Here is a 27,786-nt window from a genome sequence, read left to right on the forward strand (position 1 = left end):
AGATGCCAGTGGTGTTATTGAAACTAGAGCGGAAGGGCCAGGGCACTACCTTTAAAAGAATAACATAGCCTGAGGACATAATATAAACTGCTGCTGCTACTGCTAAGTCGCTTCAGTCATGTCCAACTCTGTGCGACCCCATAGATGGCAGCCCACCAGGCTCCCCGTCCCTGGGATTCTCCAGGCAAGAACACTGGAGTGGGTTGCCATTTCCTTCCCCAATGCATGAAAGTGAAAAGTGAAAGGGAAGTCGCTCAGTCGTGTCCGACCCTCAGCGACCCCATGGACTGCAGCCTTCCAGGCTCCTCCATCCATGGGATTTTCCAGGCAAGAGTACTGGAGTGGGGTGCCATTGCCTTCTCCGTAATATAAACTGATTAGCACCAAACAGGTCCAAGATGAGCTGCTTTCCACTAGACCCTCAGTTCAGCTCAGTCGCTCAGTCGTGTCCGACTCTTTATGACCCCATGGACAGCAGCACACCAGGCTTCCCTGTTCATCACCAACTCCTAGACATTGCTCAAACTCATGTCCATTGAATCAGTGATGCCATCCAATCATCTCATCCTCTGTCGTCCCCTTCTCCTCCTGCCTTCAATCTTTCCCAGCCTCAGGGTCTTTTCCAATGAGTCAGCTCTTCGCATGAGGTGGCCAAAGTATTGGAGTTTCAGCTTCAGCATCAGTCCTTCCAATAAATATTCAGGACTGATTTCCTTTAGGATTGACTGCTTGGATCTCCCTGCAGTCCAAGGGACTCTCAAGAGTCTTTTCCAACACCATGGTTCAAAAGCATTAATCCTTTGGTGCTCAGCTTTCCTTATGGTCCAACTGTCATATCCATACATAACTATGGAAAAACCACAGCTTTCACTATACGGACCTTTGTCAGTAAAACAATGTCTATGCTTTTTAATATGCTGTAATGGCACCCCACTCCAGTACTCTTACCTGGAAAATCCCACGGATGGAGGAGCCTGGTAGGCTGCAGTCCATGGGGTCGCTAAGAGTCAGACACGACTAAGTGACTTCAGTTTCACTTTTCTAAGGAAATGGCAACCCATTCCAGTGTTCTTGCCTGGAGAATCCTAGGGACGGGGGAGCCTGGTGGGCTGCCGTCTATGGGGTCGCACAGAGTTGGACACGACTGAAGCGGCTTAGCAGCAGCAGCCACTGGACCCTGAGCCTCAGTATATGCTCACTGTAATGCACTAGCAAGCTAAATGACACACGCACAGGTGCCATGACAGTTCCAAGGCCAGGCATAAAGACCAAAAAGTGGGTGGTGGCCCAATGCCTGGAAATCTCTGCCCCTCCCCCAAAACAGTTGGAATAATCCTCCTACTCATTGGCCGATGAAATTATCCAGCCCACTAAAACTAACCACGCCATATTTTCCTACCGCTTTTGCCTTCTGAGATGGCCCGTACTTTGTGAAGTGTGTTTGTTTCTAAATAAATCCACTTTTTTACCTATCACTTTGTCTCTCCCTGAATTCTTTGTGATGAGACATCAAGAACCTGAGCTTCATTAAGTCCTGAGACCAGGTGTGTGATCCCAATTAAGAGAGTGTGAGTTATAGGCTTCATTACAAGGAAGCAGCGCGGCTGTGGGTGTGGACGGGACGCTGCCAGCATCTTCTATCCCCTTTCCATGGAGGTGAATCCCCTTCACTGTTGTTCTCACTCCTGGGATCCTGCCTTCTCAGACGTGGGATCCTGGAGGGGACATGAGTGTGCTCTCTCCTTCCCTTCTCCCGTCTCTCTACCCTCTTCACATAGGCTCATTATGTCTTCATTGCTGGAATATCACTGCTCCTAGAGTCATCCGGATCCAGCCCTCCTCCATCCATCCTTTCTGGGTGCTCTCTATTTTGAGCGGGGGAGAGGGGAGCCAGAAGGGAGAGACCCATGGCTCAAGCCCTTTGGGGTCTTATAGCGAGTCTGTTGGAGAAGGCAATGGCACCCCACTCCAGTACGCTTGCCTGGAAAATCCCATGGGCGGAGGAGCCTGGTGGGCTGCAATCCATGGGGCTGCAAAGAGTCGGACACGACTTCACTTCCACTTTCACTTTCATGCATTGGAGAAGGAAATGGCAACCCACTCCAGCGTTCTTGTCTGGAGAATCCCAGGGACAGGGGAGCCGGTGGGCTGCCGTCTATGGGGTCGCACAGAGTCGGACACGACTGAAATGACTTAGCAGCAGCAGCAGGGAGTCTGTGAGTTCCAACATTCAGTCCTGTCTACCGAGCACCAGCCACAAGTCAGGTGTGGGGCCACAGAAGTGCAAGATGGCTCTGGCCCTGCTATCCCAGGACATCTGTTCCAGTGAGGAGACCAGGCAGCCAAGAGATGGCCATCCATGTGCTCGCAAATCACAACAGCACGGAGAATTAAGAGAAGACATGCATTGTGTTCTTGGAGTGAATAATGGGGTTTTGGCTGAGTTATAATGGTCAGAAGAATTCCCCGAGGAAGTGGCACCTGAGCAAAGATCTGAAGAACAAGGAGAACTTGGCAAAGAGAGGAGAGAAGGGCATGTTGATAGAGCAAAGAGAACGTGCAAAGGCCCTGTGTCATGATGAGTGGGGAAAGTTCAAGGTTCGGAATAAAGGGCAGTGGGGCTTAACTGAGGAGACTGCGGTGGAGAGAACACCACAGTGAGAGTGAGAAATGAGGAGGAGAGAGGGCTGAGGCCTTTGGATATGCAGGGCTCAATACTGAAGGGAGCCATCTGAAGGGTTTTCTGCAGGACAAGGACGTGATCTGACTCGTATTTTGAGGAGGTCCCTCTGGCTTCTGTTAGAGAGAGGCATAAGGTTGGGGGCCAAAGTAGATGTGGAACCACCAGAAAGAAGGAAGGCTTAGGCCAAATGAGAGCAGATGATGGCTTGGTCAAGCATGCTGAGCACAGAGGGTGAGCACCAGGAGGTCCGGAAAGATACAAAACTTCCCAACCTTGGCCCCTGAGGCTTTGGACCATCAGATCAGATCAGATCAGATCAGATCAGTCGCTCAGTCGTGTCCGACTCTTTGTGAGCCCATGAATCGCAGCACGCCAGGCCTCCCTGTCCATCACCAACTCCCGGAGTTCACTGAGACTCACGTCCATTGAGTCAGTGATGCCATCCAGCCATCTGTCATCCCTTTCTCCTCCTGCCCCCAATCCCCCCCAGCATCAGAGTCTTTTCCAATGAGTCAACTCTTCGCATGAGGTGGCCAAAGTACTGGAGTTTCAGCTTTAGCATCATTCCTTCCAAAGAAACCTGGCCTAACCTGGATACCCTTGTCTCCCAGGGAGGCAGGTCTCTTTACTGTGCTCTAGTCATTAATTTTTTCTATCATTATTTTCCATTATAATACTTCATTATTATACCCATTTTACAGAGAGAAGACTGAGGCTTAGAGTGAGCACACAAAGCCTTACAGCCTATAATTCAGTGGACTCCATCTGAACTCACCATCTAGTAGGAGGAATGCACAAATGACCAAATGTTTTAAGGCACAGTACGCATGGAACATACTGTGTACTAGAGCTGTACATGGAACTGTACTAGAGCACAGAACGGTCAGAGCCAGCAGAACCTGGGCCGAGCATATGAGCTCCCTGGCAGCAGAGGGCCTGGCTCAGAGCAGAATCACACATCTTAGGTCTTAATACACATTCCTGAGCACTTGAACGTCTCTTTCCAACACTTCATTTGCAGGAAATGTTGCTGTCTGCCTTACTCTCTTCCAAGAGACAAATTATAAATGCTTTTCTGATTAGTGCTCCCATTCACAGTCGATTTCTGAATCAGCACAGGAAACAGCTAAGCTAAAACTTCTGCCTCTTTCTTCCTTCACAAGCTGCCTGTATCTTATGCTTTCTTCCTCCCAGCTTTTTCTTAGGCAATGTCTAGACAGTCAAAGAAAACAAAATACTGAACCGTACTAGAAATAACTTGTTATTCAGGATTTTTTTTTTCTTTTCTTTTTTTTTTGGCTGAACTGGGTTACTCTGAGAATGGAGACCAAGGGATGGTTATTACCCAACTGATGAGATGTCAGAAGGTCCAGATTGGCTGCACCATAGGAGAGGGGCTGTTGTAGACTCCTGTTCTAATCATAGTATATGCTCCACATTTTGTATGAGGAAACTTTGTTCTCTGTATTCTGTTGTGTAGAAGGCTGTGGACAACATTGATCATACCTGTCTCTCCCTCTCCTCCCAGCACTGAATATCAAGCAGGGTCCCATCCAAGTACTGTCATTGCCCCTGTTAAGGGCTCACTGTCCCTTGCTAGGACCACTGCAGTAGCCTCCTCGCTGGTCTCTCTGCCTCCAGCCTCCCCCAATCTCATGCACCCTCCCAAAGTGCTGCCCTGGTGATCTTTCCAAAACAGACATCTGATCATGCCTCCCTGCCCCAATCCAGCTTGTTCCATATCCCCACGTGGATGTTCAGTGCGTTTTGCTTATGATAAGAAGGGCTGGTGTATCCACACTGCTCATCAGTGACGCTGAGAGAGTAACTCTGTGGCTGGAGTAATGGTGCCAGGTACCGTGCCAAGGGTTTTATGTACCTTCCCCGGTCCCCAACCATTCTATCTTTATTCTTCTCCTCGTTTTAAAGGCAAGAAAACTGAAGCTTAGAGAGGTCAGGTAACCAGCCCAAGGCCCCATAGCTGGAAGAGAAGCCCAAGGCTTCAACTACTCTGTGGGCTTGAGCTACTCCGTGCCACTGTCTTCATCAAATCACGCACTATGACGGGGTGCCTCCAGGGATGCTAGAGCTCACTGCTGAGCAGAAGGCAATGTCCTTTCGGGCCTCCCCCAGGTCCACACAAAACCAGCTTCCTTCCTGCAGGCTCAGTGTCACGCAACGCCCGCACCGACATAGACCCTGAGTGGCAGGTACTCACATTACTACCGAGCTCTGTCCCCAGCAGCCGTGGGGTCTGGAGGGAGTCATGATGCCCTAAGCCCTGCCTCTGTGTGAACGGGGTAGCCCTGGGCTCCTCTGAATCCTGAGCTGGCTGCTTCCCAAACCCTCAGGCTTAGGCTCAGAGTTTCCTTCTAAGCATCAGTCCTTGCTTAGGACTCTACCTTCCTGGAGTAGCAGCATCTCTCACCGAGGGGTTCTCAGCCCATCCCTCAAGGGTAGACCTTGCTCTCCACCCAGCGTTGCTGCCATGGTGGGATTCTGCATAGTGGGGGCCTGCTAGGAACACCCTTGCGTCTGCGCTTCCTCCCTGACCTGAAGAATTCTTGAGTTGATAACACCAGACGAGACACAAGCCTGAGAGGTTTCCTGAATCCACTGTGCCTGGAGCTAGCTCCCTGCCCAACGCCTCTGGCTGAGATCAGCCATCCAGCCCAGGGATGACAGGGAGTCCGAGCCAGAGCTCCATGCCTGGCATGAGGACCCGAAGTTGGAAACATCAAGGATTATCTGGTAACAAATTCCAGGTAAATAACAGTGATGGCCTCCTTAAGTCTACATCCCCAAAGCCCGCGGTCCTCCCAGAAGGTCACCTACAGGATATGATGTTGCCGTATCGATTCTTGTTGCGGTTTTCGTCCTCTTTAGCTGTGTCCCACGAAGCTGTCTGTCCCTCTGGTAAGGCCTAAACAGAAAGGACAGAGTTATTAGAATGGCTTGAGGTAGGAGCCTTATCTGGGTATAGGTGAGCCAGTGGGGAGACCCACTGTGATGGGTCATGCAGTGTAAAAGCCTGTATGCTCTTGGATGGGGCCTGGGGAAAAATACAGACTTGGCCCCGCTGACTTATTCACCTGTTCGCTGACTCAAATGTTATTGATATCTTTTGTGTGTGAGATGAGATCAAATCTGGTCCAGGAGGAGAGTCATTTGCTTATTCATTCACTTGATGAGTATCTGAATCCCTAATATGTGTAGGGCGCTATTGTAGGTACTCAGAATACAAAGAAATAGAGCCTCTTTTGAGCTTTCAGTTGACTGGGAGACATAGCAAAGGAACAAGAAAACATATATAATTTTAAATAGTAGAACTGCTATGAAGAAAATAAAGCAGGGTAGAGGTTCAGTGATGGGGGAATGAGAATTATTTCAGGTTGCACAGTCTGGAATGGCTTCTCTGAGAAGGTGACATTTAAACTAATTCCTTCCTGATATGAAAAAGGCAGCAATGCCAAGAGAAGTGGGGAGTGGTCCAGGCAGAGAGAACAGTGGATGCAAAGGTGGTAACCGAAGTCAAGGATGAGGTGGAGAAAGCAGTGACGAAAGCCATCTGGAGCGGCGGGACGAGTTCAGGCTCCATGAGGCATTGTGGTTGCTGGTAACAAGCGGAGTGGTATTCTGGGTGTGATGAGAAACCACTGGAGGGTTTTGGGCAGGGAAGTTAGCTGATCTGCTATCTGTTTCATAAAGCATATTCTGGCTCGTGTATGGAACGCAGACTCTAGGAGGCCCAGGGAGGAACCAGGGAGATCAGTTAGGAAGGTTTTGCAATAGTGCAGGCAAGAGATGACGGTACCCTGGACCAAGGTGCTGAGCAGTGGATGCAGTGAGAAGGGATTACTTTTAGGATGTTCAGTTGGATATTGCAGGTTTTTGTTTCCCCCCAGAGGCAGACTCAGAAACAAGGATTCTAGTACAAGATTTATTTGGGAGGTAAGCCTAAGGAACACAGTGGGGCAGCTGGGGGAAGAGTCAGACAATCAACGGAAGAAAATCAATAGAGGGTAGATCCATGAACAAGTAACCACTGCAACTGGGCTTAATCTCATGGGCCCATCTCATGCCTCAGAGTTGTCCTCCCAGTGGGAGAAGGAAGTTGGGGTGTTCATCCACCGGTTCCCGTAAGTCACTGTTGAGGTCAGCTCTTAGGAAATCCCTTGGCGCTTCTGTCATGCGCAGTAGGCAAGGTGCGCATATGCTTTTTGTCTTCAGAAAGTCCTGAGGCATAAAGACACAAGAGGCGGGCACTGGATAGGCATACATGGGACCAGTGAGTGGAAGGGAGGCAGGCAGGGCACCAACACGTCTACTTCAGACATGGGTTATGATGGAGAGAGACAGGTGAAGGCTGACTTACAGGCGGTGGGTTGGCAGAACTGAGTGGAGAGTCACATCTTTTACTGCAATGGAGAAGAAACAGATGGGGAAGCAGGAATTAAGTGTTGTGTTCTGGGTATATAAAGTACTTAGAACCATGCCTAGCACTCGCTTCTGAACATGTTCAAAATAATAAGAACAGTGGCAGCAGCCGCCAAGTTTGAGATGATTAGTCAACATCCAACCTGAGATTCTGACTATGAAGTTGGATACAGAAGGTCAGAGTAAGAAGGAAGGAAGAGATGAGACTCATCAGTTTAAGAGAAAATAGGGACATCCCTGGTGGCCCAGTGGTTAAGAATCTCCCTGCCAACATAAGGGACATGGGTTTTATCCCTGGTCTGGGAAGATTCCACATGCCACAGGGCAGCTAAGCCTGTATACCACAACTACTGAGCCTGTGCTCTGGAGCGTGTGCCCTGTACCAAGAGATGCCGCGGCAACGAGGAGCTCGTGCACCACAAGCAGAAAGGAGCCCCTGCTTGCCGCAACTAGAGAAAACCCTCGTGCAGCAATGAAGATCCAGTGCAGGCAAAAATAAATACATAAATTAATTAATTAAAAAGAGAAAGAGAGAGAGAGAAGACAGACAAGGAATGAACCGTGTGAAGTGACTTAACAGAGTTACCAGCCAAGTATCATGGAAACACTGGGGAAGGAGCAGCCACTTATTTCACAGAGAAGAAAGAGGGGCGTTTCAGGGAGCGGGAGCAGCTTCAGAAGCGTGAATGTCAGACCACCTCTTGATTACTGCCCTTCTCCTGCCTCTGGAAGAACAAGCTAGCTGTCCCGCTCGGTTGGCCCCTGCACTGCTTCTGAGACTGGATTTGTCACCTCTTCAGCCTACACAGCTCCCTGTCAGCAGGGCAGGAGAGAGGAGCTCCCAGCCATCTGAATACACCAGCATTCACTGTGCCTACCTATTTCTTACCAGGTCTACATTCTGAGCAAGGAGGAGTCTGTGACCCGATTGGTCAGAAATTCAGCCATTCAGCAGGCGATGTTTTACAGGCAGGCAGGACCACTATCTCTTCCAAGCCCAGACCATTCAGGATGCCCCCTTTTCCGCTTCCAGTCTCCTATGTCTATTTCAAGCCAGCCTAGGTGGGTCTTTTCATGGTGCAGGAGTTGGCAAGCTTTTTCTATAGCGGGTCAGATAATAGGCGGTATGGGATTGGTAAGTCAGGGAGTCTCTGTTCCAACGACTCAAACTCAACTCCGGTGTTGTGGAGCGAAAGTGAACGCAGTCGTAGACACAGTGCAGACACAGGGGCGTGGCTGCGTTCCACTAAAACCTGATTTACAAACACAAGTGCTGGGCTGGATTCAGCCTGTGGCTGTAGTTTACTGAGCTTTATTCTAGAAGCATGATCATGTTCCTCAGCTAGGCGGTGGCTGGGTAGATAGAATGGGTGTCCATTCTGTTACCAAGCCATTCCAGAGTGAATGGAGATGGGGTGACAGGTGCTTGCCCGGGCTAAGCCATGTTCTCCAACTTAGTTTTGCCCAGGGTTTTAGACTGGGATAACAGGGCACCTTCCCAGCTATTACTTGATCAGAATGTAGTTCTCTGGGTGTCAGAAACCCTTCGACTTGTATCCTGGAGAAGCAAACAGGCACGAGGCTCTACGCTAAATCTGCGTGTGAAAAAAGTGTTAGGGAGATAAGAGAGTGCTCATTCTGCAAGTGGAGGACTTGCGTCTCCTTTTCCTTCTCTTCATCCTCTGCTTACTCCTCATTGTAATTGACCATCACCCTGCATCCCTGTCATCACCAGCACAGGCCACCTGTAGAATGCAAATGGTTCCTGCTTTTGCATGGAACTCTTCAGAAGCCAGATTCCAGCCTTGGCCTTATCCTCTCATCCCAGCTCTTTCAGGCAACTTGCCAGGCCTCTATATTCCTGGGTCTTTGTAGGGGCGGGGTGTGTTGGTCTCAGTCGTAGCGATGGACTTCCTGATGTTTATCTAATTAATTACATCCACCCAAAGTAGTGTGAAACCAAGCAGAGCACCCTGGGAATGTTTTCATACTCTTTTTTTTTTTTTGAAAAATAAAAATCTGCTGGCCACGTATTATGTGCCAGGGCTCAGGTTACAGTTAGCTTAAGGTTTCGTAATGGCTGAACATTAGAATTGTCTGTGGAAGCTTTAAAACTCCCAAAGCTGTGGCCCTACCCCAGACCACTAAATCAGCGTCTAAGGGACACAGATGCCAGTAGTATTTAAAACTCCCCAAGTGATTCTAATGTGTGGCCATGATTCTTGCAATAGTGAATGTACCAAATTTATCAAAAGTGAGAAACACTTTCCCACAAGTCTCCTCTGGCCTTGGTTTTGCCTCTTCCAATCCATTCTCTTGTATAATCAGAGAAATCTTTCAAACTGTGAATAGGACCCAGTTATTCCCCCTGTCACTGTCTTCAGGATAAATTCCAAACTCTTAAATACAAGATCCTTAATGATTTCACCCCGGCTGCCCCTCCAATCTCATTGCTTACGCTTAAATCAATATATCAATGATTAGCAACTAAACACAATGCCACAATTTCAGGTGTTATAAACTTGTGAGACTGACTAGATACATGCTGTTCCCTCTGTTTGAAGTTTTCTCCCACCCGAGTCTGCCTGGTAAAACTCTTACATATCCTTCCAAACCCGGTTCAAGCACCTTCTCTTTTGTGAAACCTTCCTTGCTTACCTTCCCACCATGCCACTGTGTCCCAGCTAGTCAGTTACTTCTGTTATTATACGGACTGTTTACATCTGATGATTTGAATATCTTATCTAGGTAACTTACTCTAGATAAGTGGTAGCATCTTATTCACGATGGTATCTTCATAAACCAATGCTTTGTATTTCATATGTGCTTGAATCACCGCCTTTGAATAAATGAATGGATGGATAGATGAAAAAAATAGTGGGTGAGGTGGATGCTGTGCAGACAGAAGGCAAAGATCCTGGAATCTGAGAACTGGAGGTGACCTTTAAAATAAGTTGTCTGTGCTCCTTCCTACAATGGGCTTCCAGGCAGCTGATAAAGTGATCCCTAACATCTGCTATTTGGATGCCCTCAGTGGTGGAGAGCTCACTACACACAAAAGCTTTTTGCTTCACTTTTGGACAGACCCACTGGGGCTTTTCATTTACCCTGTTTCCATGTCCCTTGCCTTTGCCCTGATCCATGGGGCCCCTCGCATGCTCCCTCTGCACTGCGACACTGCAGAGGTTTGAATGTCCCCGTCCACCCCCTGGGTGAACACAGGCGTGTGTCCACCTGGGGCCCGGGATGGCACAGTTTGGCAGTCCTTATCCAGGCCATGCTCTTCAGGATAAACCCAGTGTGGCGATCTCCTCTGAAAAACCCTAAATGGTCCTGATGAGTTGTGCTGAGTGGCACTTCTCCGTAGAGACCACAGAGACTGCTGGCACAGCTCTGAGAGCCTCTGTGTCCCCCTGGGAGTGGGGGGGCGGGATGAAGGAGAATGGGTGGGCCCGGGGGCTGGGATGATGTTGACAAAGGCAGAGAGGAAACACCACGGAGCTGCCTAGGAGGGAGTGGTTATGACTCCTTAAATTGCAGACTTTGATCACACACCCATTTCCATTTTTAGGGAGCTACAGTCTAATAGGGGATAATCTTAGGAAGGGAAAATACACGAGGGGGTGAAAGTATGAAAGGGAGACTCCTCTCCATCTTCAAAGTGAGCCAGCTGAGGGGCATTATTTTTGCATTAGTGGCTAGTTACAGTAGATTGACCAAGGAATGGTGGCAGTCATTAGGAGCTAATCACATTCTTTTGAAACCAAAATTGCCATCTCATTACATTCATCCATTATCAATCTCCACTTTCCTTTTCTCACCCACTTCTCCTGAGAGTGCTGAGCTCTATTTTTACACTTTTCCCTGAGTGTGGAAATGCTTCTAACTCCTCTGGTGTTGCTTTTCTCAGGTGGTCAGGTTTTTTCAGTCCTACAAGGTACATTTGGGGATGCCTGCCTCTCTGGAGGCAGCTGTAGCAACCACTGAATCCTCAAAAGGATTCAGATCAGCACAGTGAAGTCCGGAAACAGGAAATGACTGACCCAAGAATACATATCAGGTGAGCTCACCTTCCCTTTACCCCTTCTTCTTTCCTTTCTTTCCTGGTGACAATCTGAGTACCAGGACCGTGCTAGGTCCCAGAAATAATAAAAATGGACACAGCAGATGAGATCTCATGGGCTTTTTGTCTAGTTGTATGAAGATGCAAACAATAAACAAGATAATTCTTACTTATGACAAGTGCTACAAAGGCAGCAAACGAAGTCCTGGGATAGACAGTGACTCAGGATAAGGGACCAAGTTAGGCTGGCTGAATCGGGCAGGACTCTGAAAAAGTGACATTTGAGAAGGAAAAGCGCAGCCCCTGACTTCTGGGAGCTCGCCTGGCACTCCCAGCTGGACCTTGGTGCTTTCCTGCTGAACATAATTTCCCTGAATGCCAACATCAGACACGGCAACTCTGAGACCCAGATGGAGCAAGGCAAAAACACGACCACTCTGTGGTTATGCTTAGTTGCTCAGTCGTGTCCGACTCTTTCTGACCTCATGGATTGTAGCCCAATAGGCTCCTCTCTCCATGGAATTCTCCAGGCAAGAATACTGGAGTGGGCAACCGCTCCCTTCTCCAGGGGATCTTCCTGACTTGGGGATTGAACCAAGGTCTTCAGTACTACAGGTGGATTCTTTACCATCTGAGCTACCAAGGAAGCCTATTCTAACATAAACAAAGGCAGGAATACTGTCCATGCCAAAACCCACCCCTATCCTGGCTCCTATGAGTGACTGCTGCTCCTTGTGCCAATTTCAGCTTTAGCCTCAAGCTTGTGCCCCTTCTAATAAGATTTACTAAGGTACCCAATCCTACCACTTCCTGATGGTGTCCAGTAGAACAAAGCCCCACATCGCCTAACACAGCCCACGTCCTAGAAGTCCTTTCTGACATCCTCTTCCTGAGATGTCCCACAGTTTCTAGGTCTAGATTGTTCAACTCCAGTAGGTCTCACGGTTGAGCTGAAAAATAGATGATAAGCAGAAGCCAGCAGTGACAAGAGCTGGGGGAAGAATGTTCCAGAATGACAGTGGGTACAGTGGCCCTGAGATGGAATGAGGTTGGTGTGTTCTGGAAATTGAAGGGAGGCTCTCCAGAGTTGAGAGAACGTAAGTGACATATCATGAGGATGGTGTGTTGCTCAGTTGAGGTCTTGTGAACCACAGCCAAAGATACAAGATATTTTAAGTCAACGGGGATACTTTGGACATTTTTTTTTTTTTTAATAGGGAGGCTAACCAGTACCAGCATCATGACAAGTGGCTAAGAGCACTTGCCTCTTGAACCCTCCCTTTATCCTTCTTGACAGGCTTCATAGACTGAAGGATAAGATTATCACCTGTTACTTGTCCCAGATCAACTCTTCTTTTGGTTGCATTCCACCCACCCACCCACCCACCATCCCTCCCAGTCATGGAGCTGAGGTCCTCTGGAGCCAGTGGGAGCTCGGATCCCCTGACCACACGTCTCAGGCTTCTACTGCCCGACTCTGCTGAATCATAGCACTCTGTAAGCTACCATGGTCTCCCCCATTCACACTTCAATTTCCTGTTAGAACTGAGAATTGGCCCTCATGCTTGCCTGGCTGATTCCTCTTCCTACCTATTGGTTTGATCCTATTGAAATATGAAAGTCTTTTCTGAAACTTGCCACCCTTCTTTGGACACTCTGCTCAAGCCTCCTTGAGTTAGGCCCCCAGCAGTAAGACATCAGGACACAGGGCTTCCAAGAGCAGCTCACCTCCGATCCACAGCTGAGAGTGCCCTGATCCATTCCTTTCACCTGTTCATTCACTAACCCTAGCAGATTCTTTTACAGCTATGATGCCCTCCTTAATCCCTTCAGCCTGGCTATATCCCTGGAGATAATTGGATATGATATGCCCTGGCATGCAGCAAAACCAGGCCCAGGCGCTGTTGACTAGGCGGTTCCTGGCTGACATTCCAGGGCACAGCTGAGGGCTTGCTTCCTCCAGGATGAGCCCACCCTGCCAGGTTTTCCCTGGGCAGGAGATCCCATGACTCTCCCCATTATTCCACTCTTCTGGTGCAGGGAAGACCCTGGACAGTCTTCACCAAGGAGGAACCATCTTACCTGGGTCTTTCCCTCATGTATAGCGTGAAAAAAAAAATCTCTGGCCATGCATATGAGACAGGGACAGGCAGAGCTTTGCAAAAGGCAGACAGACTAGAGTGTTTGCATATTTTTACTGCCAATCATTTCACCACTCCAAATCTCAATGAACTTTTCTGACAGTTAAGTCAATAATGAAACCTTCAGGTGAGGGGCAGAGGGGAAGACTTGACTACACAGGGGCAGCAAGTGAATCTTTTGCTGATGGAACTCTTCTGTATCCTGATTGTTTGGGTGTTTACATGACTCCATGCATTTGTTTAAACTCATAGAACTGTACACACTGCATCCCTCCAATAAATATTGTAGCATGTATTAATAAATTAAACATAATACACCCTTGGAGTTTTACGATGATTAGTGACGACCAGAGATAGTGCTCACAGGTAGCTGGCACATGACAGGTATTCAGACTCTTCTGCCCCAAGGATAAGCTATCAAGCCTCCTGGGCTCACTCCCAGAATTCATTCTCCTGCTTCCTACTGAGCAGAAACATACAGTTTATTGTCACCAGATCAAAGACAGGAGGCTCCCTGAACATCCTTCCTGGTTTGCCTCAGACGAAAGGGGTTCCCAGGATGCAGGACTTTTGTTTAAAACCAGGACCATCCTGAGGTCACAGGCACACTGCTATATTTAAAATGGATAACCAATGAGGATCTGTTGTACAGCACGTGGAACTCTACTCAGCATTATGTGGCAGCCTGGATGGCAGGGGAATTTGGGGGAGAATGGATACATGTATATGGATGGCTGAGTCCCTTCGCTGTTCACTTGAAACCATCACAACAGTGCTAATTGGCTATACCCCAACACAAAATAAAAAGTTTGGAAAAAAATAAATAAAAGCAAAAATAAAAAAAAAAACCAGGGACCACCCCAAACAAACTGGGACAAGTTGGTCACCCTAGGTACAGCAAGACACATATTCAGGGAGTGAGAAGGAGTTTCATCGGTCATTGGAAGCCTAAGGTCTGGTCTCAACTGTGGTCCAAGAGTTTGATAAATACCCATATTTACTGAAGACCATGGTTAGCTGATGGATGGCAAGAGACATCATGGATGGTTGTACAGGTTGTACATAACTCAAAATCATCACACCTAAGTGAACACCATGCATCTGGTAGGCATGAGAGATTTCTGTACATATTATGAACATTTTCTGGAAGGTGATAAAGTCAAGTATCTTGAGACAGGTGTATTTTTTGCTATTTCACTCTAAGGTGCTCTTTGAGTTAGCAGTGGCCCTGGCAGAGGCCATGCTTTCAACAAATGCCTCCTCCTCTGCTGAAAAGAGCACACCTCAGAGATTATAAATGTGGACAGAGAAGGCAGGGGAGGATGACTAATGACGTCTGCTCAGAGTGGCATCAGGAGAGCAAATATTATTGTGTGCCGTGTCACTAAGTAGACGGTAATTTATGAGTTCGGCAGGAGATGCTGAGTTGAAAATCAGATGGCAACAAGATAGGGGTATTTGTCTGTGACAGAAGCTTGGAACAAGCAGAAGAGTTGAACATGTGTCTGCATAGAGAGTCAAAGAGCTCTCTTTAAAAGGCCCCATTAAAAGTGACACGATTTCCTTTAAACGACAAATTTTAGGTCAGTGGTTCTCACACTTTAGTAGGGATCCAGACAGTCTAGAGAATTTGGTAGCATGCAGAGGCCTGCACCCTGTCCCGCATCAGTGAACCAGTGTCTTATGTTCTTTACTAACTCCAGGTGGTTCTGACACATAGCACCGTTTAAGAACTGCTGTTCTGGGGGCTTCCCTGGTGGCTTGGTCATAAAGAATCTGCCTGCCAGTGCAGGAGACATGGGTTTGATCCCTGGTCTGGGATGATCCCATACGCCGTAGAGAAACTAAGCCTGTGTACCACAACTACTGAGCCTGTGCTCTAGAACCTGGGAACCAAAACAACTGAAGCCCAGGTGCCCTAGAACCTGGGTTCTGCAGCAAAAGAAGCCACAGCGATAAGAAGCCTGTGCATGACAATGAAGAGGAGCCCCTGCTCTCTACAACTAGAGCAAAGCCCACGCAGCAAGGAAGACCCAGCAAAGTCACACACAAATACATAAATAAAATCATACATATAAATAAAAAAGGACCACTGCTTTGGGTAGGAAGGTAGATGGAATCAGCAAATTCCTGGGGAAGATTGACCCTAAGGACACTCTACACACCTACAGAGATAGCCCATGGATATAAGGGTCTTTCTGTGTCAGTTTCTTTAAGAAATACTGCCTTTTAACTTTCTGAATGGAACTATTCTTTTCTTAAAAAAAAAAATTATTATTTTTTTTTGGCTGTGCTGGTCTCTGTTGCTGCATGGCGGGTACCTCTAGCTGAGGTGAGTGAGGTCTACTCTTTACTTATGGTGTTCAGTTCAGCTCAGTTCAGCTGCTCAGCTGTGTCTGACTCTTTGAGACCCCATGGACTGCAGCACACCAGGCCTCCCTGACCATCGTGAACTCCCGGAGTTTACTCAAACTCATGTCTGTTGAGTTGGTGATGCAATCCAGCCATCTTGGGCTTCTTATGTGGCTGAGCATGGGGTCCAGGGTGCGCGAGCTCAGCAAGTACAGCTCGTGGGTCTAGAGTGTGGGCTCAGCAGTTCAGTGCACAGGCTTAGTTGCCTCGTGGCATGTGGGATCTTCATGGATCAGGAATGGAACCTGTGTCCCCTACATTGGCAGGCAGATTCTTAACCACCGGACCACCAGGGAAGTTCTGGATGGAACTATTCTTATTCACAAATTGTTTTCACCAGTACTTTGTAAATCAATTACATTAATATTTGGTATTACTATACTCAGCTATCAATACAAAGAAATAGAGGAAAACAACAGAATGGGAAAGACTAGAGATCTCTTCAAGAAAATTAGAGATACCAAGGGAACATTTCATGCAAAGATGGGCTCAATAAAGGAAAGAAATGGTATGGACCTAAAAGAAGCAGAAGATATTAAGAAGAGGTGGCAAGAATACACAGAAGAACTGTACAAAAAGATCTTCACGACCCAGATAATCATGATGGTATGATCACTCATCTAGAGCCAGACATTCTGGAATGTGAAGTCAAGTGGGCCTTAGAAAGCATCACTATGAACAAAGCTAGTGGAGGTGATGGAATTCCAGTTGAGCTATTTCAAATCCTGAAAGATGATGCTGTGAAACTGTTGCACTCAATATGCCAGCAAAGTTGGAAAACTCAGCAGTGGCCACAGGACTGGAAAAGGTCAGTTTTCATTCCCATCCTAAAGAAAGGCAATGCCGAAGAATGCTCAAACTGCCACACAAATGCACTCATCTCACATGCTAGTAAAGTAATGCTCAAAATTCTCCAAGCCAGGCTTCAGCAATATGTGAACTGTGAACTTCCTGATGTTCAAGCTGGTTTTCGAAAAGGCAGAGGAACCAGAGATCAAATTGGCAACATCCGCTGGATCATGGAAAAAGCAACAGAGTTCCAGAAAAACATCTATTTCTGCTTTATTGATTACACCAAAGCCTTTGACTGTGTGGATCACAAGAAACTGTAGAAAATTCTTCAAGAGATGGGAATACCAGACCACCTGACCTGCCTCTTGAGAAATCTGTATGCAGGTCAGGAAGCAACAGTTAGAACTGGACATGGAACAACAGACTGGTTCCAAATAGGAAAAGGAGTATGTCAAGGCTGTATATTGTCACCTTGCTTATTTAACTTGTATGCAGAGTACATCATGAGAAATGCTGGACTGGAAGAAACACAAGCTGGAATCAAGATTGCTGGGAGAAATATCAATAACCTCAGATATGCAGATGACACCACCCTTATGGCAGAAAGTGAAGAGGAACTCAAAAGCCTCTTGATGAAAGTGAAAGTGGAGAGTGAAAAAGTTGGCTTAAAGCTCAACATTCAGAAAATGAAGATCATGGCATTTGGTCCCATCACCTCATGGCAGATAGATGGGGAAACAGTGGAAACAGTGTCAGACTTTATTTTTGGGGGCTCCAAAATCACTGCAGATGGTGACTGCAGCCATGAAATTAAAAGACACTTACTCCTTGGAAGGAAAGTTATGACCAACCTAGCTAGCATATTTAAAAGCAGAGACATTACTTTGCCAACAAAGGTCTGTCTAGTCAAGGCTATGGTTTTTCCTGTGGTCATGTATGGATGTGAAAGTCTGAATGTGAATAAGGCTGAGCGCTGAAGAATTGATGCTTTTGAATTGTGGTGTTGGAGAAGACTCTTGAGAGTCCCTTGGACTGCAAGGAGATCCAACCAGTCCATTCTGAAAGAGATCAGCCCTGGGATTTCTTTGGAAGGAATGATGCTGAAGCTGAAACTCCAGTACTTTGGCCACCTCATGCGAAGAGTTGACTCATTGGAAAAGACTCTGATGCTGGGAGGGATAGGGGGCAGGAGGAGAAGGGGACAACAGAGGATGAGATGGCTGGATGGCATCACTGACTCGATGGATGTGAGTCTGAGTGAACTCTGGGAGTTGGTGATGGACAGGGAGGCCTGGCGTGCTGCGAGTCATGGGGTTGCAAAGAGTCGGACATGACTGAGTGACTGAACTGAACTGATTACTATACTATTTTCCAGATGTTTCAGAGAACAGAGAAGAGCAAGATGCTGGCTTTACCTCCAAGAGGCCTATGGTTTGCTGGGAACGCTCATACTAGGATACCTCTATTCCTCCCATCCCTGCGTCTGTGATCTCAGAGACCCCTGAATCCCATCCCAAGCTATAACCTGTTGGCCCTGTCCACACATTTTCTCCATCTTCACATGTGAGCTTTTGGGAGGTGTCTCTGGATCAACAGCTCTCCCCTAAACTTGAGTTCAGCTAGAATTAAGGGGTGGACTGGCAAAGGGTATGTTAATTGTTTTTTTTTTTTTTTTGGTTAATTCTGTTCAGGAAAACTGTGAAAACTTCCTATTTATCTCCCCAACTAGTTTCATTTTGAGTTTTCTCATTTCCTAGACAGGCATCTTTGTTTCCCATGTAAGAGGTGACTTGCAATATTTCAATCCCTTTATGTTTCTGAGCCCCTAAATGTGTGGTTTGCTTTGTCATGCATACTTTTTTTCAACTCAGCCTTCTTCTTTTCTTCAACTCAGTGTCTCATCTTTTAGAAAATTTCTAATTGTTCTTGAAGTAATAACTGACAAAAAGCAAAACTAAACAACAAAACCTGCTTTCACCCTGGACTGCCCTTTCTCAAAGCATGCTAACTAGAGTTCTTTTATATAATTACATGGTGTGGTAAGACCATGTCCTTCCTTTAAAGTATGGTCTTTACTGTTTTTATCTTTCTAACTATCCCCAGTACTCTACTCAGTGTAAGGTACTCAGTAGGTACTCAATAAATGTTTCTGGCCAAATGAAGCATAAGCATATATCATCAGGCTTCAGGAGTCCATGATATATAATAAACATTTCACAGAAGATAAAACATGGACCCAGAGATGGAAGAGTCTCACACAAGTCTACCCATCGTGTCAGGGGCAAATTGAGAACCAGGGCTTGATTCTCAGTTGAGATAGTTTTCTATGGTAGCACCTCAAAATTGCTCCTTTGACTGGGGAGGGTTCCAATTAAATAGAAAATATCTATTTGCTATGTTGTAAACAGAATACCAAGTGGAAAAATAAAAATAAGCTCAAAGGAAAAGTTTCAGTTAATAGTCTCTTGAACATGAGCCCTTTCTTAACAGGGAAAACTTCCAAGTCTGAAACCACATGATGTGTTTGGGACACCTCTGGAAATGGCCCACTTTCTCCTTATTTTAATCCATGGAACATGGACTGAAATAAGCAGGTGGAATCAGGTCTTTCTATTTTGGTCGTTATGAGTTTCCAGAGCTGGAGAACAAGCATGGTATTCCCTTTCATGATTTGGGCTTCTGCCACTAATTCCCTGTGTCCTTACCCAAGAATCACTTATTTGCAAATTGAAGAGCTGGACCAGAACCCAGAGGTTACCTACAGTGGGATGTTTTGTCACTCTCTTACCAAGAGAAGGGAGGAAAAAAAAAGTTGTAGAAGCAGAAGGTCGGCTCTGTCTTTGCTTGGGTGGCTCTGAGCAGAGCAGAGGGCACCTGGGGGTGATTTGAAGCATCCATCTCCATGGTTACACTCCATCAGAGCTGCCCGCCCAACACCACCCACAGACGACTAACAAAGATGGCAACACTGGCCACTGGCCTCACCCCACACAAGCCACGCACACAGCGTGTCTGCCCAGAGCTGGAAGATGAACAAATGTTTGCTGTTCATTAGGCTGTATCATATGCCTCACAGCTGTTCCTTGTTGCCTTAAATAGTCTTAATGGAGCTGTAATAACCAGATACCTTCTGGTTTCCCTACTGGGCTTGTTCTATTCATTATGACAACAGGCTGGCTGGATTGGACAGGGATTAACACAATTCTCTTCCTTCTCTCCATCACAAAGTCACCGCATCTTCTTTCCCAGCATCCTTCCCAAACTTGATATTCAGCTGACCCTGATGGTGGCTGGGGTTCTAGGACTCACAGACAAACCTAACTCTCCAGTCAACATCTGTTAACATTTGATGGTACACTTAGGGTTTCTGTTTTATAACTGGGGGAAGCTGGGGGAATTTGGGCTGGGGGTGATAGGAAGGGGAGGAAGGAAGACTCTGAGATCCAAGATCATGTGCAGAAGCCCCTTGACTTTAATATGGCTGTGTTTCAACAGCAGGGTAGATCTGAGGGGTCACCACATGCTTTCACAGGCAACGAACGTCACCAGCAGTCAGTTCTGCGGGTGAGGGAAGGGGTCTGTGGGCACAAGAAAGGCAAGTGCTGGGGACTCCATGGGTCTCCTGAGACCAGCGACTCTACCTTGAAAGTACATTAGAGTCATCTGGAGAGCTTAGAAAATATTGATCCCTGGATCCCACTTTCAGAGATTCTGATGTAATTAGTCTGAAAGATGGCCTGGGTGTTGGTGTTCTTAAAACTTCCCTGGGTAATTCTAACATGCAGTCAATGTTGGAAGCTTCTGATCTGTATGGGAAGTGCAGTTAATTTGCCTTAGGCCTCCTTGAGTACTTAGGAACACAAGGCCCCCTGGTCAGTCATGGCAGCTAAGGCTTGAGACATAACTAGCAGGGTGGGAGCCCCAGAGAGTGAAGTCTAGTGGAGATACAGGTAGGATGGAGGAGCCACCTGGCCTGGACAACTGGTTCCTACTGAGACTCCCAACCCTGCACGGACAGAGCACTCTTTGGATCCCTTTGACCAATGCCTGCACTCTCATTGCATAAATATGAAAAGGGAGGCCTGGAGAGGAGGAGTAATTGGCCCAAGGTCACCCAGATACTTAATGAAAGAGACAGGACTTGAACCTAGGCATTCTGACTCTCAGTTTAGGACCAGTCATGCATTATTTCAAGTCACTGAACTTAAAATATAGTATATATTCAAGTTTACATGCTCAAGAGAACAAGATGATTTTATGGCTCTATATGAAAGAATGTGTGTGGGCTTAACTGGGCTCAGGGCCCAGTCTCCTGGTTCAGGCAACTTCATACTTTCCTTGAATTACTGTTCTAGCTGCCTACTTGTCTCTGGTTCCCCTGCTCTGGTCTGCGACAAAGAGTTGCATCCAAAATGTGAATCCAACTTAAAAAATCCTGCTTTTTTCAGTAGCTCCCCATTACTCCTGGAGTAAAATTCAAACTCCTCAGCCTGACAAGACCCCCTTTCCCCAACCCCATTACTGTTAACAATTCCAGTCTCATCTCCTTCTATGCTCCCTCCTACTTCTTCAGCTTTGACTTAGACTTCATGTCTTCCAGAAAGCCACTGGCCATCCAACCTCTCAGGCTAGGCTCAATGCATGCCACCTCCACGGGTTCTGATAGCACTTCGTTCAGTTCAGTCGCTCAGTCATGTCCGACTCTTTGTGACTCTTTGTGAGGTTGCTCAAACTCATGTCCATAGAGTTGGTGATGCCATCCAACTATCTCATCCTCTGCCATCCCCTTCTCCTCCTGCCTTCAATCTTTCCCCACATCAGGGTCTTTTCCAGTGAGTCAGTTCTTCACATCAGGTGGCCAAAGGATTGAAGCTGCAGCTTTACCATTAGTCCTTTCAGTGAATATTCAGGACTGATTTCCTTTAGGATGGACTGGTTGGATCTCCTTGCAGTCCAAGGGACTCTCAAGAGTCTTCTCCAACACCACAGTTCAAAAGCATCAATTCTATGGTGCTTAGCTTTCTTTATGGTCCAACTCTCACATCCATACATGACTACTGGAAAAACCATAGCTTTGACTAGACAGACCTTTGTCAATTAATAAATGTCTCTGCTTTTTAATATGCTGTCTAGGGTTGTCATAGCTTTTCTTCCAAGGAGCAAGCGTCTTTTAATTTCATGGCTGCAGTCACCATCTGCAGTGATTTTGGAGCCCAAGAAAATAAAGTCTGTCACTGTGTTCATTGTTTCCCCATCTATTTTCCATGAAGTGATGGGACTGGATAGTGCTCTGAGGATGCTTCTATTGTGCCATTTTACTAAATAGTGAACTAGTCAGTTTATATGCCCATCTCTAAGAATAAGCTCTATGAGCTCAGTTGGTAAAGAATCTGCCTGCAATGCAGGACACCCCGGTTTGATTCCTGGGTCAAGATCTGCTGGAGAAGGTATAGGCTACCCACTCCAGTATTCTTGGGCTTCCCTTGTGGCTCAGCTGGTAAAGAATCTGCCTGCAGTGCGGGAGACCTGGGTTCGATCCCTGGGTTGGGAAGATCCCCTAGCAAAGGGAAAGGCTACCCACTCCAGTATTCTGGCCTGGGGAGTTCCATGGCTTGTAGAGTCCATGGGGTCGCAAAGAGTCAGACATGACTGAACAACTTTCACTTTCCCCATAAGGCAAAGACTGTACCTTGTCTCCTCAGTTCCTGGAGACCAGTACAATGCTTGGTCCAGGAAAAGTGCTTTAACATCTTACAGTTGAAATTCTGTGAGACTGAGTCCTCGGTCCTCATCTCTGTCTATATTCACTGACTTTGAACAGCCACATATCATCTCTATGTCAATGATTCCCCAGATTTTCTGCAAAGTCCAGGCTTCTTTTCCAAATTCCAATCTCATACATCCAGCTACCCACTCTTCATCTCCACTAGGATATCTATTGGACAGCTTAGTTCAAAAAGGAACTCCCCATTCCTTCCTTATCCTCACTGTTCCACCTGCAGGTTCCCATCTCCACTGGTGGCAACTCCATCCTTCCAGTGTCTCTGATAACAGCCCTGGAGTTACGCTCGACTCCTCTGTTTCTCTCAGTTGCCATGTATAATGTGTCTGTTGGCTCTTAAAATACATGCATAGTGCAACCACTTCTCACCACCCCTGCTGCCACAGTCCAGGTGAGTCACCGAGCTCCTGCAGTGGCCTCTCAACTGGTTTCCCTACTTTTACACGTTCTTTCCTTTGTTTCCATTCTTCAAATAGTAACTAGAATCAGTCTTTCAAAATAATGTCCGGAAATTATCACTTGTCTTCTCAAAGCTCTGCAGTGGCTTTCTATCCCATTCAGAGTAAAAGCCTAAAGTCCTTATAATGGCTTATAAGGCACTATTTGGTCAGGCTCCTTTTATTTTTCCAACTACACCTTCTATTACTTTTTCTCCACACATACTCTGCTTACTCCATGACCTCCATGTACATGCCAGATATATTACTCCCTTGATCTGGACTCTTACTCTGGATATTTTTCACAAAGTCTCTGCCCACATCTCATAATTAAAGACGGCCCTTTCAGTCTCTTTAGGGTTGGAACCTCTTTCACTTCATGTTCCTGGAATATACCCTCTCCCTTCCTTGTACTCTTTCATTTCCCATGGTACTTACTTGTGGAAGATTGTATAAGCCACAGATTATATTTTCCAATTGCTCCTGTTCTGTATTACCTTTTAGAATCTTGCAGCTGCCCCTCCCTTCAACAAGAGATGGAGTCTAGGGACTTCCCTGGTGGCTAAGTGTCCAAGTGGCTAAGATTCTGCACTCCCAATGCAGGCAGCCTGGGCTTAATCCCTGATCAGGGAACCAAGATCCCACGTGCTACAAACTAAGAGCTCATACGCTGCAACTAAAAGACCCCACATGCCACAAAGAAAGCGGAAGACCCCATGTGCCGCAACAAAGACCTGGTGCAGCCAAATAAATAGTAATAACATACATTTTTTAAAAAAGGGATGGAGTCTAATTCGTCTTCCGTAGAATGTAGGCAGTTATTGCTTGCTTATAACCAATAGAAGGTGGTAAGAATGTTCTGTGTGGTGTCCAAGGGTAGGTCACAAGGGGTAACACACTTGCCACTTTGTTCGCTAGCAGGCTCACCAATGGAGCCCTGCACCACCACGGAAGAAGTTCAAGGATCTTGAGGCAAGCATGCTGTGAAGAAGCCAGGCTACCTGAAGAGGCTGAGTGTAGGTGTTCCAGCTGGCTATCCCAGCTGAGATCCCGGATGACAGCCTACATCAGCTGGTAGCCATGTGAGTGAAGACACTTCCAGACCACTTCAGCCCTAAGCCATAGAGCCTTCCAAGTCAAGGCTTCAGACATCACGGTGTAGAGACAGACTATCCCTGCTGTATCCTGTCCAAATTCCTGATTCACTGAATCAACATGCATGATAAATTGGTTGTTTTACATCACTAAGATTTGGGGTAATTTGTAACACAGTATGTTTTTACTGTCTACCATACTATATTATTTACTAACACATTACAATAAGTTATTGTAAAATAACAACCTTATTAAGTCTATTGTTTATTTTGAGGTTCCTCTGCTAGAACACAAGTTTCACAAGGACAAGCATCTTCGTCCGTTTTTGTTCTCTGGCATATCCCAGATATCTAGAACAGTCCTCGGGAATAGTAAATACTCAGTAAATATTTAATGAACAAATTTGTAAGTGACAGAAAAATTTAACTGAATTTTATAAGACACAGCTTGCTACAGCTGAGAGGTCTCTTATATGTCAATTTGTCAAATCCACTCATTTGTATGAAAAAACTGAGCAGAGTAGGGGAGTGACAGGCAACAGAGCACACGGTGTGTGGCTCCAGAGTAGGCCTGGAGGCCCGGGGATCTTCTGTCTGCAACAGGAAATGGCCTTCAGGTAGATGTGTGATGCTTTGCTCAGTCTGCAGCTTCCAGACATCACAGGAGCCTTGACGATCAAAACAACATCCAGCTACAGTCTCCGTTAGTGGAAAGACGCTGTGGAAAGATTCCTATTAAGTAATGTTTTCCAATTAACCTCCAGTTAATCAGGAAATACTGTTAACTAGAAGCTAAGCATTCAAGCTAACTGATTAATATAATTTGAAACGATTGAGGGCAAGTCTATTCTACTTAATGCTATTTCTGGTTGAAGTCCAAATGATGGAACAACATGTATTGTTTTCTCTTTCACTATAAAAGCAGTTAATTTCCATGCTAGAAAGTTTGGAAAATATAAAAAAGCACAAACACACACACCAAGAAAAAAAATATCAACCCAAATTCCACCACACAGGGATGGATGCTTTTAAAAGTGACATCATTCTGGGTGTCAATGCACCAAAATTGTCAAATATATTTGTATTTCTGTTTTCAAATTTTAGATTGCAAGTTCTTAGAACAGTGTTTCTCAGGCTTTGACTACTTGGCCCCCTTTCAGATAAGTCACACAGATCGATCCCTTAATGCTATTTGAAAATTTAAAACAAAAATTATGACTGATGACTTATTCAACCTTCAGGATATTGACTATAGCTTTATAAACAACACACCCTCTCCTGACATTCACTCAGCAGACAGATCTACACAAGTGAGTGCAAGCGCATACGTGTGTCCCCCTCCCCCCATCACACACGAGTTCAGGGCTCGGGATTGAGGCAGGAGATAGACGGGCCCCAGGCTGAGCAGCTCCAACAGTCTCCCCCTGACACTTCAGAACAAGAGGTAACAACAGAGCCCTGCTTGAATAAAAGATAAGCTGATCACATTTTTTCTTGTTCTTGTGGTCAAGGAGACATCCCAGACCACATGTGAGCAGAAAAGATACTCAGGGGTCAGAGGAAGGAGGGGGGTGCCAGCCCATAATATGTCCTGCCAACCTCCCAGAAACCCTCACACTAGAAAATTCAACCCTCACACTAGAAAATTCATCTTGGCTGAAAGATGTGCATGCACATTGGAGAGGGCCCTGAGTCAGACCAAATATGGACATGAGCAAGGTGACTGGCTGACAGGACCTGGAAAATTCCCCCATACAAGAGAGCTAAGCCACTCCTATTGGGCGAAAAACTCTGAATCCACCTGTGGATTCTTCCACATGTATGTCACTTCTAATAAACGCTTTACCTGCTTCACAATCTTTGTCTCTTTGCTGAACTCTTTTTTCAAAGCAGACAAGGACTGAGGTCCTGCTTCCAGCTGCTGTACCCCACAGCCCCCTGAGACAAAGATCATTCAAGCAACCTCCTAGGACATAAGGCCCAGGGAGGCGAGGTGATGGGACTATCTCCTGCAATTCTTACCCAATATCCTCCCAAAATTTATAGATTGAATATGTGAAGAATGCTGTTTCACTTAGACCATATTTGAAATTAACTGCTAGCTCTCCTGAGCTGGTAATTACTTACATTCATTGACATAAACGTTTTTGTTCTCATAAATGTGTCAAACGTTCCCCTTGCTACCATGTTTTACACTCTCATAAAGTTTTAGGACCAGACAGGCTCTTAGTAATCACCGTATCCAAACTCTTCATTCAACTAATAAAGACTTTTAAAAGTCAGATTGCAAAACCAGAGGCCATGCAGTTTGTTGCATTGGAATCTGGACCCCTCCCCCATAGTCTGGCACAATTTCATGACCTCACACAGCTTCTGAAATACTGCTGTGTAAGCTCTTTCTCAGAATACAGTCTGAGAGTTAAACTTAGTCCTCAGTACCAAGAATTGCAAATGCGTAGCATCTGAGTCAACGCATTTTCACTGCACACACTGAACTGAACCTAGCATATTTGGGCCACATGCTGCATGTGAAACAGAAAAAACACACGACCACCACAAGAAAACCTAGTGCAAATAACCCAGAGCTTGGCACACAGTAAATGCTCAAAAGATATTTTGGGAAAGGAGGAGGAGAGGGAGAGAGAGGAAAAGAGAAGAAAGAGATGCTCTTTCCAAAGCTGCTTGCAGCTGTATTCTGACTGGCACAGGAAGGGTGCAAAATTCCTCCAGGGGAATGAGATGCTCTTTAGGGCAAGAAAACATCTTAATGAGTTTCTCCTTTTTTCATTCGATTTTTTGTTTGCAAAAGGTGAGGCCTAATGGGCAAGGAGTGAAACAAAAGGAGTGAGATAAAGAAAGCTAAATTGTTCCACATAAAAAAAGTAAAGGGAGTGTGGGAGTTCTTTTTTGGCTGCTAGAAAAAAAGGAGGAGGAAAAAAAGGAAATTTTGAGGACACTAAAAAGAACTTTGGGGAAGGAAGTGGATAGAGACCAGAACCTCAGAAGGACTTGCATTCAGGTGCTTCCTGTACTGCAATCCTGTGATTTCACAAACCTCAGTAACAACTGCTACTCACAAGTCCCTGGCAATAGGGACAGGCTGGGGAACAAGGTAAGGGATGTCCAAGGCAAAGATGCAGAGGAGGTACAGAGAAAGGGGGGATGGCAGTCACCAGATGAGATATTGACTGGGGGGGAGGTGCTGAAAACACAACAGCAGCATGGCCATGAGGCAAGAGGCGACCAGGAGCAAGCAGACCTCCTAGAAATCACTGGAAGGCAGGGGACATCTCCTGGTTTTTCTTCAATGTGTAGGATGGGGGCTCAAGCCATTCTCTCTTCCTATTGAAGGAAGATGTGACTCCAAACTGATGCAGCAGATCTGGGTGGGAACTGGGACAGTGTATTTCTGACATGCTGCCGGGACTGCTGATGCTGCTGGACCAGGGACCATACTTTGAGTAGCGAGACCAGCATCCAGGAGGCTTCTGCGCCCACCAGGGAGTTTCCTGCAGGGTGGTCTCTTACCTCATACTCCTCCTTGAACCCGTAGCCCTGGCCCCTCTTCATCTGCGTGATGTGCTGGAGCAGGTCAGCCACCCGGATGGCGGGCTGGAACTGGTCCCGGGGATAGCTCATCTCCACGGGGTCGCAGGCTCGGTAGGGGTGAGTCTGGATCGTGAGGGTGGGCTGCGCCAGCTCCCCGCGGCTGCCATCTGCTTCAAAGAGAAGGAGCAGAACAGGCCATCACCTATAGGAGCTTTGTCCTCTGTCCTCTGTCCCTCCCCCAGCTTGACATGGGGAGGACCGAGGGAGCTAACTCAGGACGGCTGATCAGGGAACTTCAGAAAGAACAGAGATGGTGGTTTCCCTGGCCTGGCTGTAGTGGCGGGTTTAAGAAAATAAACAACCAACCAACCAGTGACGCAATAACCTGCGGTCTGT

General features: G+C 46.5%; 1 protein-coding gene across 5 annotated transcripts in view; it reads right to left on the bottom strand.

The window, feature by feature from the left end:
• Positions 1–27,786, bottom strand: part of PTPRT (protein tyrosine phosphatase receptor type T) — a 594,083-nt gene that overhangs the window by 68,033 nt on the left and 498,264 nt on the right. For 4 of the 5 annotated variants that reach the window (XM_061437619.1, XM_061437621.1, XM_061437623.1 and 1 more), the window contains 2 exons: positions 27,370–27,560; positions 5,519–5,606 (listed from right to left, as the gene is read on the bottom strand). In XM_061437619.1, the coding sequence (XP_061293603.1) occupies positions 5,519–5,606; positions 27,370–27,560 (279 nt within the window). The remainder of the gene's footprint in view (positions 1–5,518; positions 5,607–27,369; positions 27,561–27,786) is intronic. The other variant, XM_061437620.1, reaches the window with a different exon arrangement.

The sequence above is a fragment of the Bos javanicus genome, chromosome 13, assembly GCF_032452875.1.
Source record: "Bos javanicus breed banteng chromosome 13, ARS-OSU_banteng_1.0, whole genome shotgun sequence".
In the NCBI taxonomy this organism is placed as follows: domain Eukaryota; kingdom Metazoa; phylum Chordata; class Mammalia; order Artiodactyla; family Bovidae; genus Bos; species Bos javanicus.